This window comes from Monodelphis domestica, chromosome 1 (genome assembly GCF_027887165.1).
Source record: "Monodelphis domestica isolate mMonDom1 chromosome 1, mMonDom1.pri, whole genome shotgun sequence".
NCBI classification, from domain to species: Eukaryota; Metazoa; Chordata; class Mammalia; order Didelphimorphia; family Didelphidae; genus Monodelphis; species Monodelphis domestica.
Window position 1 is genome coordinate 391,859,367 of NC_077227.1, and position 18,636 is coordinate 391,878,002.

Sequence of the window (18,636 nt, forward strand, 5' to 3'; positions counted from 1 at the left end):
TTATGTTAACATTTTTTGGCATATGTAGGCCTTTGGAAATAGCCTATTGTTATAGATGAAGTTCTGAGTTTCAAATTAGTATAATCTGGATTCAAATCAATCCAACATTTATTTGTTCTTTGATCTTGAGCAAGTCCTTTTATCTTTGTGTGCCTCAGGAAATTCCTAAGATTAAACTACTAAATTTGAGAGGATTTATAATCTGCCCTGGTTGAGTTGAAAGGAAGTCCTTCAAGCTACCAAAATTACATCTCCTTTGCATGTTCCATTATTAGGGACCTTTATTACATGGAGTAAGTTACTTAATTTAACAAGAAGCTATAGGTTCCATTTGTGTTCTTTGAAATACAGTTTTTTAATCATGGCACATTCTTTATTTCCTTGATACTGGATACTTTGATATATTCCTTGAATCCTCAAAAAATACTTTTTGTGTTTTTTTAAACTAGCCAATGTAATAAATAACCAGATGAGCTTTTTTTTTTTTAACCCTTACCTTCCACCTTGGAGTCAATACTGTGTATTGGCTCCAAGGCAGAAGAGTGGTATGGGCTAGGCAATGGGGGTCAAGTGACTTGCCCAGGGTCACACAGCTGGGAAGTATCTGAGGCCTGGTTCTCAATCCACTGAGCTACCCAGCTGCCCCCCAAATGAGCTTTTGTGATTTCCTACAGGTTTCAATTGACTACCCTTCCTTTAGATAGGCATAGGGTTTCACTAATGTGCATATGTGTAAAAAGGGAATTTCTTATTCCTTTCTAGGTATTTGGTTATGGAATTAATGGATGCTAATTTATGCCAAGTGATTCATATGGAATTGGATCATGAAAGAATGTCTTACCTTCTTTATCAGATGCTTTGTGGTATTAAACATCTTCATTCAGCTGGTATAATACACCGAGTATGTAGTAATACAACATTGTTGGGAATTATTTTTAATGTTTCTTTAAGTAAAAATTTGTTGCTTTCTTTTTGTTTTTACATTCTGTACATTTCCCAGTATGTTCCTCTGCCTTTGACAGTAGGCCATTATAATAAAAAATAAAAAAGAGGAGGGGAAAGATCAGTTCAGTAAAACTAGCCAACACATCAAAAAAAAAGGCTGATTTGATATGCAGTGTACCACAAAAAGATAGGAAATGATTTTTCATATTGGTTTCTTCCTATAGACCAAACTTGTTCATTATAATTTTCCAGCAGTTTCCATATTTTTTGTTACTGTTTTTTCCCCCCTTTATACTGGTATAGCCATTCATAGTGTATATTGTTTTCTTGGTTCTAGCGTCTTAATTTTTCATCTATTCTTTAAAATCTTTCCATGCTTTTCCACATTCATCTTAATCAACATTTCTTATAGCATAGTAATATTTCATTACATAAACATACCACAATCTGTTTAACTATTTTTCAATCAATAGATGTATATTTTGTTTCTAGTTCTTTGTTACCACAAAAAGTGCTGCTATAAATATTTTGCTGTACATGGGACCTATTATTATAAGACCTCCCTGAGGTATATCTTAGGGTGTATGCCTAGGAGTAGAATCTCAGAGTCAAAGGGTATAGACATTTTAATAACTTTGTTGGTGTAATTCCAAATTGCTTTCCAGAATAGTTAAATCAATTCAGAGTTTCAGCAACAGTGGTATATGTCTTTCTACAACCTTTCCAATATGCACTATTCCCATCATCTTTTCCCACCTCTGCCATTTTATTTAGGGTGGGGTAAAATTTCAGTTTTCTTAACTTGTATTTCTCTTGTCATTAGTGATTTGGAAGATTCTTTCATATGGTTGTTAATAGTTTGCAGTTCTTGGGGCATCTAGGTGGCTTGAGTGGATTGAGAACCAAGCCTAGAGTTGGGAGGTCCTGGGTTTAAATCTGGCCTCTGGACACTTCCAAACTGTGTGACCTTTGGCAAATCATTTAACCCTCATTGCCTGGTCCTTACCACTCTTCTGCCTTGGCATCAATATACAGTATGGATTCTAAGATAGAAGACAAAAGTTTAAAATAATAGTTTGCAGTTCTTTTTATTTCTTTTTCTATTATATTCACTTTTGCATTGGTTTATAATGCAAAACCCTAATTCTCCAAGAACTAGAGAATTTCTTTTTTTAAATATTTAAGAATAGGAAAATCAAGCAGATCAGCAGGTTGTAAAAAGGTAACCCTTTCAGAAATAGATGAAACTGTTTTTTGAAATGTTATTCCGATTTTGAACTAAAAACTCCTTTCTAATAAAATGGCTACATGTGTTGAAAAAGAATTCATTAATTATCAAGGACATATTCTCAGATCTTAGATATGTAGAATTAAAATCCAATGTTTGAGGAGTTTATTAAATTAAAAAAAAATCACTTGGCTCCTCTTGCCTGAGGGCTTCAGAAGGCTTTGGGATGCTTTTTTAAATTTTTTCTTCTATTTAGCCCTGATTCCTGATGCTACTCATGACCAGAAGCAAGTGAATTGTTGCCCCTAGTTGATTGTGCAATTGGCTCATTGCCCTTTAATCAATTACTGCATTAGTATAGTAACAGGACAACACCTGCATTCCACTTAGCTCTTTTCCTGTGGCCAACCAGGACTAGTTTGCCCTACTGGTCCCTAAAAGAAAAGGGAGGGCCAGAGATAGTGATGGGCTTTAGAGTTGGAGGCCACCTGCTGAAACCTTTTCACTTCAAGTGTCATAAAATCAGAACACTCACGGTGTCCAAAGCCCAAAGAGTAGAATGATTTCCCCAGTCACCTGATTTTTCTATTAGCCTGAGCTCTAGTTACAATACAATCCTGATTACCCCAAAAGGGCTTTGCTCCTTCAGTTCCTCCTCACATCATATGAAGTTTGTCCCTCTGAAAAAGAGGTGTTCTAAACCAAGATCCACAGATTCCCCTCAAGGGCTATCCATGGATAAATTTCAGGACTTCTGTGGATTTGGTGGGAAAATTACATCTTTAATTTTGGTAACTCCTGACTGAAATTTAGCATTTTCTCCAATTTTTAAAATTCATTTAGAAACACTATTCTAAGAAAGGATACAGAAAAGATTAAAAGCTGTTCTTTCATTCTCTATAACCATCCCACCTTCGTGACTAAATTTAAAAAAAAAACTGCCGTGTTACTGTATCACAAATGATTTAACTGGAAATAGATCTGGTTCATGCAGTCAGTGGGTTTGGATATGTAAGCACTTTAGATGTACTGATTTACCCTCAAAATTCATGTCTCAAAATTGTGGAAGATGTCTCAAAGCAAGGAGGAACTATGTTCAAGACTGGACTTTTGACACATAATGACTATATGAGCAAGGCATTAATTACTCAGTGGCTCTAAGCAACTCTGAGATTGTCAGTTGCAGAGAAGGTGCTGATCAGCTTTTGCAGAGGGAATTTCATCAACTTAGAGTTCCCTGAAACACAGAGAACTGTAATCCCAGGTCCCATTCCAGTCTCTATCCCCACATCTTCTGTAGTGTTTCTTCCTCTAAGAACACTGTATATCACTAAAATAGAGATTACTATACAGAAAAAGTAACATTAAGATTTTTTTTGCCTTTAGCCAAATCTTTAAATATTGCTATTATTTTAAATTAACTTTTTAATTTTAATTAATATATTAATATTTAATTATTATGGTAAATTATTTCCACCAACAGAGAGCTAGAATCATGAAAACTGATGGTTAATAACAGCTGAAATTGGAGAAAATCTCTGAGTTATAAAAGACCGTAGATATTTTCTAGTTCAAACTGTGTTGAGCATGTATTCTGCAATATCCCTGACAAATGGCCATCCAAACACTGCTTAACCACCTCTAAGGTCAAGAGAGCTCCCTGTTTACCTAAGCAGCTCATTTCACATTTGGATAGCTCTAATGATAAGGATGTTTTTCCTTTATTTTGAACTGGCCTTTTACTCTCTGCAATAGATATACTTAAGAGTGATATAATATCCTACAATACTTATCCATATTAAACGTCTCTGCTTCCTACAACTCCATATGTTTAGAATGCTTTCCAGTCCCCTCTTCTCCATCTTAGTTACCTCCCTGAATTTGCTTCAGTTTAATATCCCTCTTAAAATGTGACTTGACAAGGGCAGAGGACACATCATTCCTCACTACTTTAAATTAGGCCATTCTGTAAACAAAGAGAATAAATTGTCTCTTCAAGCCACTTGAAAATAAGATGGAAAACTAGAAGCAAGAATATCATCATCTTATTGGAAAGAAAATGTTTTTGGCATTTCTTAAATATTATTGGTTTAGGCCATAATTGATCATTTTCTTAAAGTTCCTTTTATAATTGTATATACATACATATACATTGCACACACACACATATATACATATATATATATACACACATTTAATTTCACATGCATACAAATGACATGTAGTTGAACAGATAATTCTCCCTTTATGATAACTCAAAGTATATTGCCAATAATGGAATTTGGGGTAGAAAACTAAATATTATATCAAGTATAGAGGCAGTTATCCGTAGCAATAAGAAACATTCCTGAGGTGTATACAAGTCAAGAAGAGAGGAGAGTAATAATAGAAGACATGCTCCCAAGGTTTGAAAAAAACTGCAGGGCCCTAAAAAATGCATCTAGTGCTGCAGATAACATACCCAGGTCTCTATTTTCCTCACTTACAATTTCAACCCTAGTACTCTGGGAGATTTTCTTTCCTTAGAAATATATCTGACTTCACAATTGATTCTGTTGAGGAAAATGGATTTGCTTCTTGTAAATTCCAGCTTTTTCCTGTACTATATCTATTCCAAAAAAATGAGGACTACTTTTTTAATAAACAGAAGTTCTATACATCTCATTTCTAATGCTCTGTCATCTGATAACTATAGTCTTAAAAATGAATAAAAAAGAATTTATTAGGTGCTTACCATATGCAAAGCATTGTGCTAAGCTCTAGGGATACAGATTGAAAGAGTATACATACTTCTGTCAAAAAAGTATTATTATATCCTAAACCAGAAAATATATATAGCATTTTCTCATATGTTTTGAAATCATCATATTAACTTAATTCATTGATTTATTAGGATTTGAAACCCAGCAACATAGTAGTAAAGTCAGATTGCACACTCAAGATCCTTGATTTTGGCCTGGCACGAACAGCATGTACTAATTTTATGATGACTCCATATGTAGTCACACGGTATTATAGAGCACCTGAAGTTATCTTGGGGATGGGATACAAAGAAAATGGTAAGTTCCAGATTTTAATGAGAAAATTGATATTTAAAATCATGCTGCTGATTATTATTCATTTGTTAGAGTAAGTTTGAATTCTAATATAAAATTGTTATTGCTTATTATTATGAAATTGGATATGGCTTTTTCTAGACAGGTCACATTAGTCCATAGTTATGAAATCATTCATTTTTTTAACATATTGGTAAAAGTAACTTATTTTGAAATCTGAAAATTGATTCCTAGGAAAGGAATTGTTTTCTTAAGATACTATATTGTTAAAGAAAAAACTAAACCAATTTTAACTCACCCATAAAGAGCAGAGGCCTAAATTTACCCAAGTTGCAAAATTATTTTCATTGTTAGGCCATAAATATTCTCAAACCTGCCCTTTCCTTAGACTGACTTTAACTCAGTCATAAGAAACCTGATACTGGTTGTTGTACTGTCACTTTATTAAAGATAATTCCCTGCACAAATGAAATAATGAAAAATACCAGGGTACTGGGTACTGCCCTCCTCCTTATTCATCTTCATCTTTTTCCTTATAAATATTACGCTCCTGGACCAAACTTTTCATGCCTTCTGCATTGTTGTGATAAGAGTTCAACCTTGGCTTAAAAGAAGAGGGAACATTACTTTATTTGGCAGTAATTTCTCAAGAGAAATACTAGATTGAAGTCACTTCTTCATGGACCTTAGTTTTTTCATATGTAAAATAAGGGAAATGGATTTAGATAATTTCTAAGACCTTTTTAACTGTATATCTGAAATAAGGATAAACTTCTGGAACTGCTATGTCAATGTAGTGATTTATGGAGCATTATAGCTAAAGGGCACCCCCTGCTGGATACTTTAATTTGCAGCACTTCCATCTGAATCAGAAATGAATGCCTTAAGTGTAATAATGCCAAAGTATCAACTTAATCATATTTTAGAACATTGTAAAAATGCTGAATAAAGTTAATTCTAAAACATGAGGTAGAATGAGGCTGATGGACTTCTTTCTGTTTTCTCTGTTGTTTTGAAGCTATTTGGGGATTAAGGGGGAATGGGGTACTTTATGGTTAACTTTTTAATCTATGTTCTCATTGTACCTGGCGTTGGGTAGTGGATATCTGGTCTGTTGGGTGCATTATGGCAGAAATGGTCCTTCATAAAGTCCTGTTCCCAGGAAGAGACTGTATCCTTCACAGTGGTTTCTAGAATAGAAAGTAAATTGCATGGGTGAGAAGGTAGTCTTTAGTTTATCATGTATTTTATCATTATGTTTTAAGAGAAGAATTGTTATATTTAGTGCTACAATTGAAAACAATGAAAAAGCAGAATTCATATTGTGTAAAAGTTCATCTTTAGCTAGCTATTTATTTTTCCATATATATGTGTCTAGTAATGAAACTAGAATTTCTTTTTCCCGCCTTTATTTTGTTCATGACACTTCATAATTTTATCATTTCATTTTATTTTCAGTTGATATCTGGTCAGTGGGGTGCATCATGGGAGAACTGGTGAAAGGTTGTGTGATATTCCAAGGCACTGATCGTATCCTTCCCCAGTCATCCTTGAACCCCAGCTATACTTTCCATAACCACCAAAGACAAAATTACTTTCTTTGTCTGCAGTAGATGAGAACCAAAAAAAAGGAAAACACCATACTTCTTGAGTATGTGTTTTAACGTTCTTATTCTGATGTTTGTTAAATTAGTGTCACTAACCAAATTGCACCTATTTAACTTTCATTCCTGATTACTCTACTGTGCTAAACTCTTCTGCTTCAGATGACTCATTAGGATTAATTGCATTAAAAAGGAATATAGATATGTGGGAATACAACTACATTTAAGAGCAAGATATACCTAGCCCACCAAATTTGTTAATTTTTCTAAGAAAGTGGCTATTTCAAAAGCTGTCAAAATGTTGTACTTAAAGGAAATTTTATGAATGTGCTGTATTTCACTTTGCACTAAAATGTTCGTTTAAAAAACAAGGATCAGGGGGGCAGCTGGGTAGCTCAGTGGATTGAGAACCAGCCCTAGAGAAGGGAGGTCCTAGGTTCAAATCTGGCCTCAGACACTTCCCAGCTGTGTGACCCTGGGCAAGTCACTTGACCCCCATTGCCTAGCCCTTACCACACTTCTGCCTTGGAGCCAATACACAGTATTGACTCCAAGATGGAAGGTAAGGGTTTAGAAAAAATAAAAAATTAAAAAAAAACAGGATCAGGAACATGTTAAGTGAGACCTAAATAGAAAGTATTCAAATGAGATAAAAGATTGTGTCAAATTTTCTAATTCTATCCTAGTTTTTACTTTAGAAAAAAAATTTTTTTTAATCACCCCTGTATGTGCTTGGTTTTGTTTTTTTTATTTTAGCAATGGTTATTTTACTCTGCCATATTACAAATATGCTATAAGAACGTAAATTTCAAATTTTTAAACTAATTAGATGGTCAATCCATTCATGTCAACTTCATTCAACAGAAATCAAATTTAGGACTTCTTGTATGGCATTTCTTGTCTGTAGAGTCATGTTTTCATCTTGTGAATGCTTTTCACCCTAACCATTTTTTCCCACATCCCATTTTCCCATTAATGATAGTCACTGAAATATTTCCATTAATCTTCATTTTAAAAAATTATTAAAATAGTTTGTCAATTGACAGATGTTTTATGTTTTTTCTAATTAATCAGTCTGTGTCTTCAGTATCTTATACATTATGTCAATCTACCTTCTCTTGTCTTTTTATTGGAGTGATTTTTCCAGATGAAGTGGATAGAGTAAATTCTTAAGCAACAGATGTTGTTTTCGAGGGGGTTTGGTTTCATTGAGGCTGGCTTTATGAATATTTTTGTGTATCATCTACTTTATAAATACTTACTGTCAAGTCAGATGCTGTGTTTTATTTCAGGATTTCTAAGTAAGCAATTATACCCTATCTCAAGTTCACCTATTTCAATAATTAAGTAAAAATTTTACATAACATACAAAACAATTAAAGTGTTTTGTCTTCTAATAGGTGAATTAATATTCTGCTTATCAGTCACCTTTATTTTTGTACATTTTATGCCTTAGCTTATTTTGTACTTTAAGTGAGAATTGAAATTTTAGAAAATGTAGAAATTTTAAAAATGGTACTTTATAGCAACTTTAAAAGTTTTAGCAGTTAGGTTAAACTTCACAATTCTATAAGATCAGTAATAGTATTATTGTAAGGGAAAAAATAACTTGGCACTGAGAGGAAAAGTAGTCCCAGTGTGCTTTGAAAAAGAATACATTAAGCATTTAGGTTTTCCTGACACAGTTAGTTTAACTGAAAAATGAAATATAATATAAATTTAAAGACTCTTAAAAAAAAACCTCTTATTTTCTATCTTATAACAACTCTGAGATAGAAGACAAGGACTAGCCAAACAGAGTTAAGTATATTGCCCAGGGTCACACAACTAGGATGTGCCTGCGGTCAAATTTGAACTCATGTTCTCCAAACTCTAGGCCTGGCTCTCTATCCATATACCACCTACCTACCTCAAATTTATAGATTCTTATTGTTTTAGGAGCTGGCTGTAATATTACACTGGATTGAGAGTCACACATTTGAGTCTCATCTTGGTCATTCAGTAGGTCTATAACCTTGGGACAGTCACTTTGCTTTCCTGAGCCTCAATTTCTTTGACCTTTGAAATACAATCCACAATCCTTGTCCATCATAGGATTGTTCCAAGAATTCTGTGCAGTAGGATGTTTGAAGGGCTTTATATACCACGAAATAAACCATAAGCCATGAGTATATACTGTTATTTTTGTTAGCAACAATAATAAGAGATTACTAAGAAGCAGCCAGAGTTACTATTGTCATTCTATTTCCATTGTCATAGTCTTTGGAACCCACAATGATGTATTTTCCCTAACTTTTAGTGAAAGTTAACCAAAAATTCTGAGAAGCATCCTGGCAGTAGAGGTTTGGAAGTCATTCTCAGAGGCAGAAGAACCAGGATGCAAGTCCTGCATCTGTCACATACTTGGCAGAGGGACCCTGGGCAAATCTTTTAACTTCTTAGTGCCTCAGGCATCTCTATTAAGACTGTATGTTATGAAGCAAATGCCTTATCTGCCTTTGGCAGGACTTTCTTCACCATTAATTTTCTACACCAGTTAACAGATCTGGTCATCTCCTCCCACTCCACTCTGTCCTAAAAAAAAGCCCAAACAAAAACTCTGAGTTAATCTCAGTTTTGGGCCTAAGCATTAATCTTCAGTCACAAGAAAACTACCTCGTTGGATCCAGAATGGCAAAGCAGTATTAGTAGGTAGCTCAATAGGTTGAATCTGAAGACTACAGAAAATAGAGAATTGCAGAGGGCCAACTTCCCTTTTTACAAACAAAGAAAGCAAGGCCCCAGACAGGTAAAAGATTCAGGGAGGTAAAGGCAGGGCAAGAACTAGAACCTGGGTTCCTAGCTACATTGTTACTTCTCCTTTAAAGTTATTCATTTAGCATGTAATCTATATACTGCTCTCTATAGTTATCTTTGTCTTGAATAGTCAGAACTTGGAAGTCTTAGTGTTCATATTTAGATGATATTTTTTAAATAGCAGAGTGGGATCTTCACATTCATTTCTTGTTGATGTGTACAAATATACTTTGGCTTTTTTCCCCTTGGATTATACTTTGTTTAATATGGTCATTTCAGTTACATTTTCTTAAAGAGGTCCTACAGATATTGATCAGTGGAATAAAGTTATTGAGCAGTTAGGAACACCGTCTTCAGACTTTATGAAGAAATTGCAACCAACTGTGAGGAATTATGTAGAAAACAGGCCAAAATATCCTGGTATCAAATTTGAAGAACTTTTCCCTGATTGGATATTCCCATCAGAATCTGAACGAGATAAACTGAAAAGTAAGACTTTTTTTTTATACTTAAAGAATTCTCTAATCTACATGAAGTTTTTTATTTTTCATATTTACATTCTACAATAGGAACGTGATATGTTTACTTTACCAGTAAAATGAGAATAACATTAGAATACATTAAAACCTTGTAATCATACCAACAATTGACTCCTCAGCTACCTTGCCACTTTTCAAGAACAGAAATGAGAATTCAGTCAAGATGAGTACCTACAAGCTGAGATTCTGCTCTCAAAAAGCTGCCTTTTCAAAGCTGTCAAGCAAAATTTAAAGCTCTGTAAATTAACTTGAAAGATTGTACATGTGTTAACTACAAAGGAATTTCACAGTTTGTCAGAGCCTTGAAGTAAAGTGTATTTTAAATATAGTTTCCATACCAAATTACCTGTCATCCCAATCATTTGCCTCTTCAGAATCTGACCTAGAGGGAGCATAGAAAAAAAGATTAATATCCTTGAATTCCAATGCAAATGTGGTTCAGAGAACCACAATCTTCCTTTTTCCATTTGTGGTTACAAACCTTGCTGTTTGCAAAAGCCTTTAGAATGTAAATCTAACTTATGTATTCATTTTTAAAAATTATTTCTCTATAGTTTTAATTGTTAGAATTTCTTACCTAAACTACTTTTTAAAATACCTTTGTGTAACCCTACACTAATATAAATGCAGAATGGGTGAATGACCTGAATATAAAGAGGGAAACTATAAGCAAATTAGGTGAACACAGAATAGTATACATTTCAGATCTTAGGGAAAGGAAAGACTTTAAAACCAAGCAAGAGCTAGAAAAAATCACAATTTAAAAATCAATAATTTTGATTACATCAAATTAAAAAGTTTTTGTACAAACAAAACTAATGCATACAAAATTAGAAGGGAAGCAACAAATTGGGAAACAATCTTCATAACAAAAACCTCTGACAAAGGTCTAATTACTCAAATTTATAAAGAACTAAACCAATTATACAAAAAAATCAAGCCATTCTCCAACTGATAAATGGGCAAGGGACACGAATAGGTAATTTTCAGTTAAAGAAATCAAAACTATTAATAAGCACATGAAAAAATGTTCTAAATCTCTTATAATCAGAGAAATGCAAATCAAAACAACTCTGAGGTATCACCTCACACCTAGCAGATTGGCCAACATGACAGCCAAGGAAAGTAATGAATGCTGGAGGGGATGTGGCAAAGTTGGGACATTAATTCATTGCTGGTGGAGTTGTGAATTGATCCAACCATTCTGGAGGGCAATTTAGAACTATGCCCAAAGGGCGATAAGAGTCTGTCTGCCCTTTGAACCAGCCATAGCACTGCTGGGTCTGTACCCCAAAGAGGTAATAAGGAAAAAGACTTGTACAAAAATATTTATAGCCACGCTCTTTGTGGTGGCAAAAAAATTGGAAAATGAGGGGATGCCCTTCAATTGGGGAATGGCTGAATAAATTGTGGTATATGTTGGTGATGGAATACTATTGTGCTCAAAGGAATAATAAAGTGGAGGAATTCCATGTTAAGGAAGTGATGCAGAGTGAGAGGAGCAGAACCAGAAGAACATCGTACACAGAGACTGATACACTAGTACAATCGAATGTAATGGACCTCTCCATTAGTGGCAATGCAGTGATCCTGAACAACTTGGAGAAATCTATGAGAAAAACCACTATTCACATTCAGAGGAAAAACTGTGGGAGTAGAAACACAGAAGAAAAACAACTGCTTGAATACATGGGTTGAGGGGATATGACTAGGGAGGTAGACTAAATAAAATCCAAACGCAAACATCAACAACATGGAAATAGGTTCTGATTAAGGACACAAGTAATACCCAATGAAATTGTGTGTCGGCTGTGGGAAGGGTGGGTGGAGGGGAGGGAGGGAAATAATGTGATTATTGTAACCAAGGAATAATGTTCTAAATTGACTAAATAAATTTTAAAAATAAATAAATAAAATAAAATAAAATATCCTTGTGTAGAGTTGAAGACCTACACTTATGCATCCCTAGTGCCCAGCACAGTGCCTGACACAATCTTACTGACTGATGCAATCTTTTTCAGAGAAAGTAAAGAAACACTAAATTCCTTTTCTGGCCTATCTTATGGATTTATAGATTATGGTTGCTAATAACTGTTTTCACCTTGCTTCAGTCTATGTGAAGGTTACTTTAGAAATAATCCCAATTCCTACCCTTTTTAAGGTTTTGTGTAGCCATGGGGGAGGAGAATAGCTAGAGGAATTACACTTAGATTTTGTTCTTTCTTTATTCCCCAGCAGGAAGAATCAGACAGAAGAATCAGGACAATTTCAACTCTTTGGGTCTTTTTCTTTTATTCATTGTCAGAGAATGCTGCCCTTTCTAGATAATAGAGTGGGCATGTGGCCTTCACACAACCCCACCCCACAAGCATTCACTTTCTTATTTCTCATAACAATCATGTAGGATTTGATGTGCGTTTTTCCCTTAAGGAATGCTTTAAAATTGCAGTGACTCTAGAATTGCCTTTAATTCGTTAAAAGGCATGTAGGAGTTTGATCTTGATATCAGGAACTGTTTTAAAACAAGTTATTCTTGACATTTCAGAATCTAAGCTTTTGATCCTTTCCTTATCTGTGCTGCCATATTTGACTTTTTATCATATATTTTTGTTTAATTTTGAAATGAAAACAGTTATTAAAATCTGATTCTTCATATATTTTATTTTTCTCCCTAGCAAGTCAAGCTAGAGATTTGTTATCAAAAATGCTTGTAATAGATCCTGACAAGCGAATTTCTGTTGATGAAGCCTTACGACATCCTTATATTACTGTTTGGTATGATCCTGCTGAAGCAGAGGCAGTAAGTATTGACTTAAAGTGACCTAATGGATCTTTTTAACCTCTGTGATTTTTATAGAGAGAGGCAAGGAATATCCTAGTAGTTAAGGAAGTTTAAAGCTGTTATTTGGAGATCTCTCTCTGCCTTCCTGATTCTTTCTTCCCTCTTCTTTTTCTCTTCTCTCTCCTCTCTCTTCCTTCTCTCCCTCTTTCCCATGCATGTGAGTGGGTGGGTGTATGTGTGTAAGTGTATAATATATATACACATATGTATATACATCCACATATATAGATGGTTAAATAAGTATAGGTAGTCCCTGATTTATTTGCAGCTTAGGCATACTTTCAGGAATTGGGACTATGTAAGTCTGGAACTCTGATTCTTAGGAAAACTGATGATCCTTTTCATTCAATTTAGAACTGTCAGGGGAATGCCCAGAAAGTTGCTTCCTCTTATATAGGTGTAAAGGTATACATAGTAGCCTTCTCTTACGCAGATATAGAGAGTATCTGCTGGTGCCACAATATACCTGTTGCCCCTTCTCAGCAGAGCTCTAATTCTATTCTTTTAACCACTCCCTCCACCTCTATCCACTGCTAATGCTAAGTTTGGGATGTATATGTTTGACGTCTTAGATCAGAACTGGAAATGGCATTATCCATCCTTCTCTAATCTTTCTTCTAGACTTCAATTGCTCCTACATCACCAGCTGCTTATTAGACTTTACCTCTTGAATGTTCAATAGACTCCTCTAGCTCAGTGTGGTCAAATTAAACCTTGAGATCATCTCCCCTAAACCCATCCCTCCTCCATGTTTCCCTGTTTCTTTCAAGTGCACCACCATTCTTCACAAAGTTATAAACAAACCCAAAACAACCCTAATTTGATCCAGCTCTCCTCTCCATCTTGACCAAACGCCAAAAATCCATCTGCACTCAATGTCTTAATTCATCTCTAAATGCTCAGAAATATGTTTTCTGATTTCATCACTTAATTGAAACTGCACTTCATTCACCTTCATCCTCTAAATCCAGTCAGTTGCAAGCCTTGTCAGTTTTACCTCCCCAACATCTTTTGCATCCCCCCCTTCATCTCTCCTAACTTGACTACTCCACTAGTTCAAAACTTTATTACCTTTCACTTGGATTACTGCAGTAGCCTCCTAATTGGACTTATTGCTTCCAATCTCTCCTCATTCAATCCATCCTCTGTACAACTGCCCAGAAAAAATCTTTCTAACAAACAATTCTGTCCCTGTCAGTTCCCTATTCAAGAATCTCCAGTGAGTCCTTAATGCCACTGAATATTCTAAAAACTCCTTAACCTAGCATCAAAAGCCCTTCACAATCTGACCTCAGCCTTTCCAGAACTATTTCATATTACTCCCCTTTGTGCCTTGTGACCCAGACAAACTGACTTACTTGCCATTTTGCAAATGGCACGCTTCTACCTTCATACCTTTGCACATGCCCAAAATGCATTCTTTCCTTTCCTGTACTTCTTACAGTCATTAACTTTCCTGAAGTTCACCTCAGGTGTCACCTCCTCTGATCAGCTTCTTCTGATCCTCCTCATCATTAGTCTTCTTTCCCTTCTTTAATGATCTATATTTGCCTATGGCCAAGTTGCATCCTTTCAGTAGACTATAAATTCCTTGAGGACAGAAACTGTTTTTTCTTTCTACCTTCACTTCTTTGCATGTAGTAGTTGTTTTATAGATACTTGATAAAGGCTCTTAAGAATTCCTTACGTATATTTTTTAAACAGATTTGTTTTTTCCAATTCTACTTTTAGCCACCACCGCAAATTTATGATGCCCAGTTAGAAGAACGAGAACATGCTATTGAAGAATGGAAAGGTAACGGTACAAGTTATTTTGGTCATCATTTACAGACATGTTATTATTTCTTAGTGTACAGCACAATTGCCTGAGTGTCCATTTAATTTATTTTCTAATACCATAGGACTATGTAGAATTATATTTTATCCCCAAATTTTTATGTTAATCAGAAAGTTGTTAGAAATGGGTTTTTATTAGCTATTTTGTTTTCAATTCTTCCTAAGCCAAATCCTCCGAAGTGTTTTTTTATCATTTTATATGTGTTAATTTTGCAAAGAAGAAATGTTTTAAAATACTTATTTTTACTAAAATGACATTGTTGTAAGACTTTAAAGAGGTTTGATAGAAATTTTAAGATTTTTTTTTTGTTAGTAATTGAAGTATATGTTTTCATGATAGTAACGCCTAAAACACTTTCTCTGTTTATGGCTAGATCTGGAATTGTAAAGAATCTTAAAGATGATTTAGTCTGGTGCTCTCATTTTCCAGAAAGGAAAACCAGGGTCCTGAGAAAACAGAAGACTTAGCTGAAATTGAGAAGTAACAAAGACTTAGTATTAGTAGAAAGATCATACTGGATGTAGAGACCGATGACCTAAATTTGGGCTCCAGCTTTGCTGCTTAATAGCTGTATATCCATGAGCAAGTTACTTAATCACTCCAACTCTTGGATCCCTAATCTATAAAAAGAAGGGCTTGGACCAAATGATTTCTAAGATGCCTTCCATCCCTAAACCCAGTGTTCCTCCTCAGTAGGTCAGAATAAGGCCTTGGATTAGAACTGAGGCCTTGTAAATTTTTTGGTAGAACTCAATCCCCCTAAGCCACACTGTGTATATGAATACTAGAAAGAAACTTTAGCATGGTATGTAAGTGCACAAAAATTTGTCATGATAAAATAATAAATAAAAAATAAAAAGCTAAGCATTACATTTTATAGCTGCTTAATCATTATTTAGTTTAGCCATTGGATACTTCATTTGTATTTAATCCTATAATGTTCAAGTTTTATAGTTTTAATTTAGTTTGTCTAAAGTGTTTTGAAAAATTCATTGGCATATAAATATATACCATTAGTGATTTTATGCATTTTATTTTGAGCCTGACTGATGATTTTATTTGTATAGAAAACTCCTTATGTTGTTGTCTATGACAAAATGGATCACTATCTGCTCTGCAACTCTGGAACACTGAGAGATTAAGGGTTTTGCCCAGGATCATTCAGCCAGAATGTAGTAAATGTTGTCCTTGAACCCAAGTCCTACTGATTGCAAAGCATACTTTCTGTCTTGAATACTATATTGCTTTCACATTAATTTTTATTATTTTGTTAACTATTTTAAATTGTTTTTAGAAATAGCATTGGCTTGCTACTATATTCCATACTTTTTTTATCATGATATACAGAAGTCTAGACTTTATCTCTAATTCTAGATAAGTAAATCTGACAAAAGTGTCCCAGTCTAAGGTCCACCTAAATAGTCATAGTGATGTGACAGCACTGAAATGGAACATACTTCTACACAGTTGATACATAATAAGACTTCAGACCAACAGACTCTTCAATTCAGGCGTGTCAAAAAAAGGCCTTCTATAGTAGTGAAAGTTGATGTTGAAACAATTTGTAGAAATATAAATAACTAATGAACTATTTTCCCTTAAATTGCTATTTGAAGAACTAATATACAAAGAAGTAATGGACTGGGAAGAAAGAAGCAAGAATGGTGTGGTAAAAGATCAACCTTCAGGTTAGTGATTAGTTTAATAGTTTCAGTTCAAGTAGTCTTCTTTAGACAACTTAAATGATAATAGTGTGTTCTGTTAATCATCAAAGGTTAGGCATTTGGGGGGCTTTTTTGGAGTATTTGTCCTTTTTTAGCATGTTACTCATTCTGATGAGTGTAAAGTTATCTTCTAAGTTATGCATAATTCTCTGTAAATAGGACTACATAATCAAACCAAGCAGAAAATTAAAGCAGTTTGTTCCAAGGACAAATCTTTCTCTAAGTGTTTTTGCCCAAAATTTCCAAATAATTACTAATAATGAATATATTTCACTAGTGGTAGCCTGGGACCTATGAGTCCTACTTAAGAAGGACCTACTCCTTTATTTGAAAATGTGGACTATTATTTGTCATTTTTGAAAAATAGAGGTTCAGTAGATTCTTACATACAAGTGGAAGCTAGGTAGTGCAGTGGAGAGAGCACCAGGCCTGGAGTCAGGAAGACCCCAATTCAGATATGACCTTACTCACTAGCTGTGTGGCCTTGGGCAAGTCACTTAATTCTGTTTGCCTCCATTTTCTCATCTGTAATAAAGTGACCTGGAGAAGGAAGTGGCTCTAATATCTTTGCTAAGAAAACCCCAAATGAGGTCACAAAGAACCAGACACAACTGAAATGAGCAACAATATACATACAAGCTTGTAACTGTGATCTGACTTTCCCTCTTCCAGCCTCACTACCAGTGTACAAAAGAGTATGTATGAAGAATACATTGATGAATTTTCATTTTTGATTTCCTTGTAAATCAACAAATAATGTTCTAAGATACACAGTGTATCTTAGTGTACCACAGTGTAACTTAAGAATAACCATGATTTGAGAATTGGGGGAACTCTATTCATCCAGGGCATTTTCATTCTGGTCAGGCCAGGTCATACAACTGTATAATTAGAATTTGCTCCCTAGGACTCTAAATCCCAGCATCCTATTTATGAGTTTATCTACGTCCTTACCTAGGGAGGATATATTTTGATGTAACCCCACCTCTTAGTCTCTTTTCCCCCTGATCGCGACTGGGAAGGCGGGTTTTACTCAGGCTTCTACTTTTGTCCTTTTATTTCTTCTACTTCAAGTGATTATTAATAAATCTCATAAAATTTAATACTTGGAGTTATTGATATTGATTTAAATCTTACACAACTGAACATTGAGAATGAAATATTCTGTTGTACCATAAGAAACTTAAATGTTGCCCTTATGTTTTTTTTAAATCCCAGGCCCCTGGCCCTTATGATCATTTTTCTTTGGTGCAGACTAGTCTTTGATGCTGTTGTTTTTACTAAACTTTAATCTTAGAGGTGGTGCTTTTTGGGTAAAGCCCAGTGGTAGAGAAAATACACCTGATGAATTTCAAATGCTGATTTTCCATGAGCCTTATTAAGAATGGTGATATTTGGACAAACACAATGATTTTCTTTTTAGGCATGCTTGAAATAATCATGTCTACTCTTATATGATCAAGAGGCAGCATGATAAGCAGAGGACCAATAAAGCCTGGGATTAAGTCTGATACATCCTGGCTTTGTGCCCCTGAGAAAGGCATTCAGCCTCTTAGGCTTTAAGCAAGTCTTTAGAAGGGGTTACTGGAACTACTTTGCATTGGTAGAAGCAATTACAATGAAATCCCAGATCTGGGCCCCAGCCTGATATGTGGACATATGTTTGATTCTAGATTATTGAAAAAGAAAAAGAAAATGTCTGAAAAGACATTGATTTTGGGGAGCAGCTGGGTGACTCAGTGGCTTGAAAGCCAGGACTATAAACAGGAGATCCTGGTTTTAAATCTGGCCTCGGATACTTCCTAGCTGTGTGGCTCTGGGCATGTCACTTAACCCCAATTGCCTTTGAACAATGCATAGTTTTGACTCTTGGAATGTAAAGGTTTTTAAAAAAAAAGACATTGAATCTAGGGGATTGAAGAGATTGAGGATTAAAAAAAGGGGAGAACTTGGGAAAAGATTTTAAAAGTTAATTTTGACTAACTACATCCCACTGATTAACTACTTCTTAAGATTGTTTTCCTGTCTCCAAAACTGGAATTAGGGAATTGTCATAAAGGGGAAG

At 34.7% G+C, this 18,636-nt stretch overlaps 1 protein-coding gene across 8 annotated transcripts in view; it reads left to right on the forward strand.

The window, feature by feature from the left end:
• The window catches only part of MAPK9 (mitogen-activated protein kinase 9), a 51,034-nt gene that overhangs the window by 25,421 nt on the left and 6,977 nt on the right, over window positions 1–18,636 (forward strand). For 4 of the 8 annotated variants that reach the window (XM_001371225.4, XM_056811718.1, XM_056811719.1 and 1 more), the window contains exons 5-11: window positions 763–901; window positions 5,067–5,232; window positions 6,329–6,400; window positions 9,936–10,118; window positions 12,844–12,968; window positions 14,742–14,805; window positions 16,464–16,535. In XM_001371225.4, coding sequence (XP_001371262.1) covers window positions 763–901; window positions 5,067–5,232; window positions 6,329–6,400; window positions 9,936–10,118; window positions 12,844–12,968; window positions 14,742–14,805; window positions 16,464–16,535 — 821 coding nt within the window. Of the gene's footprint in view, window positions 1–762; window positions 902–5,066; window positions 5,233–6,328; window positions 6,401–6,687; window positions 6,760–9,935; window positions 10,119–12,843; window positions 12,969–14,741; window positions 14,806–16,463; window positions 16,536–18,636 lie in introns of all 8 variants that reach the window. The other 4 variants (XM_007474175.3, XM_007474174.3, XM_056811717.1 and 1 more) reach the window with 1 other exon arrangement.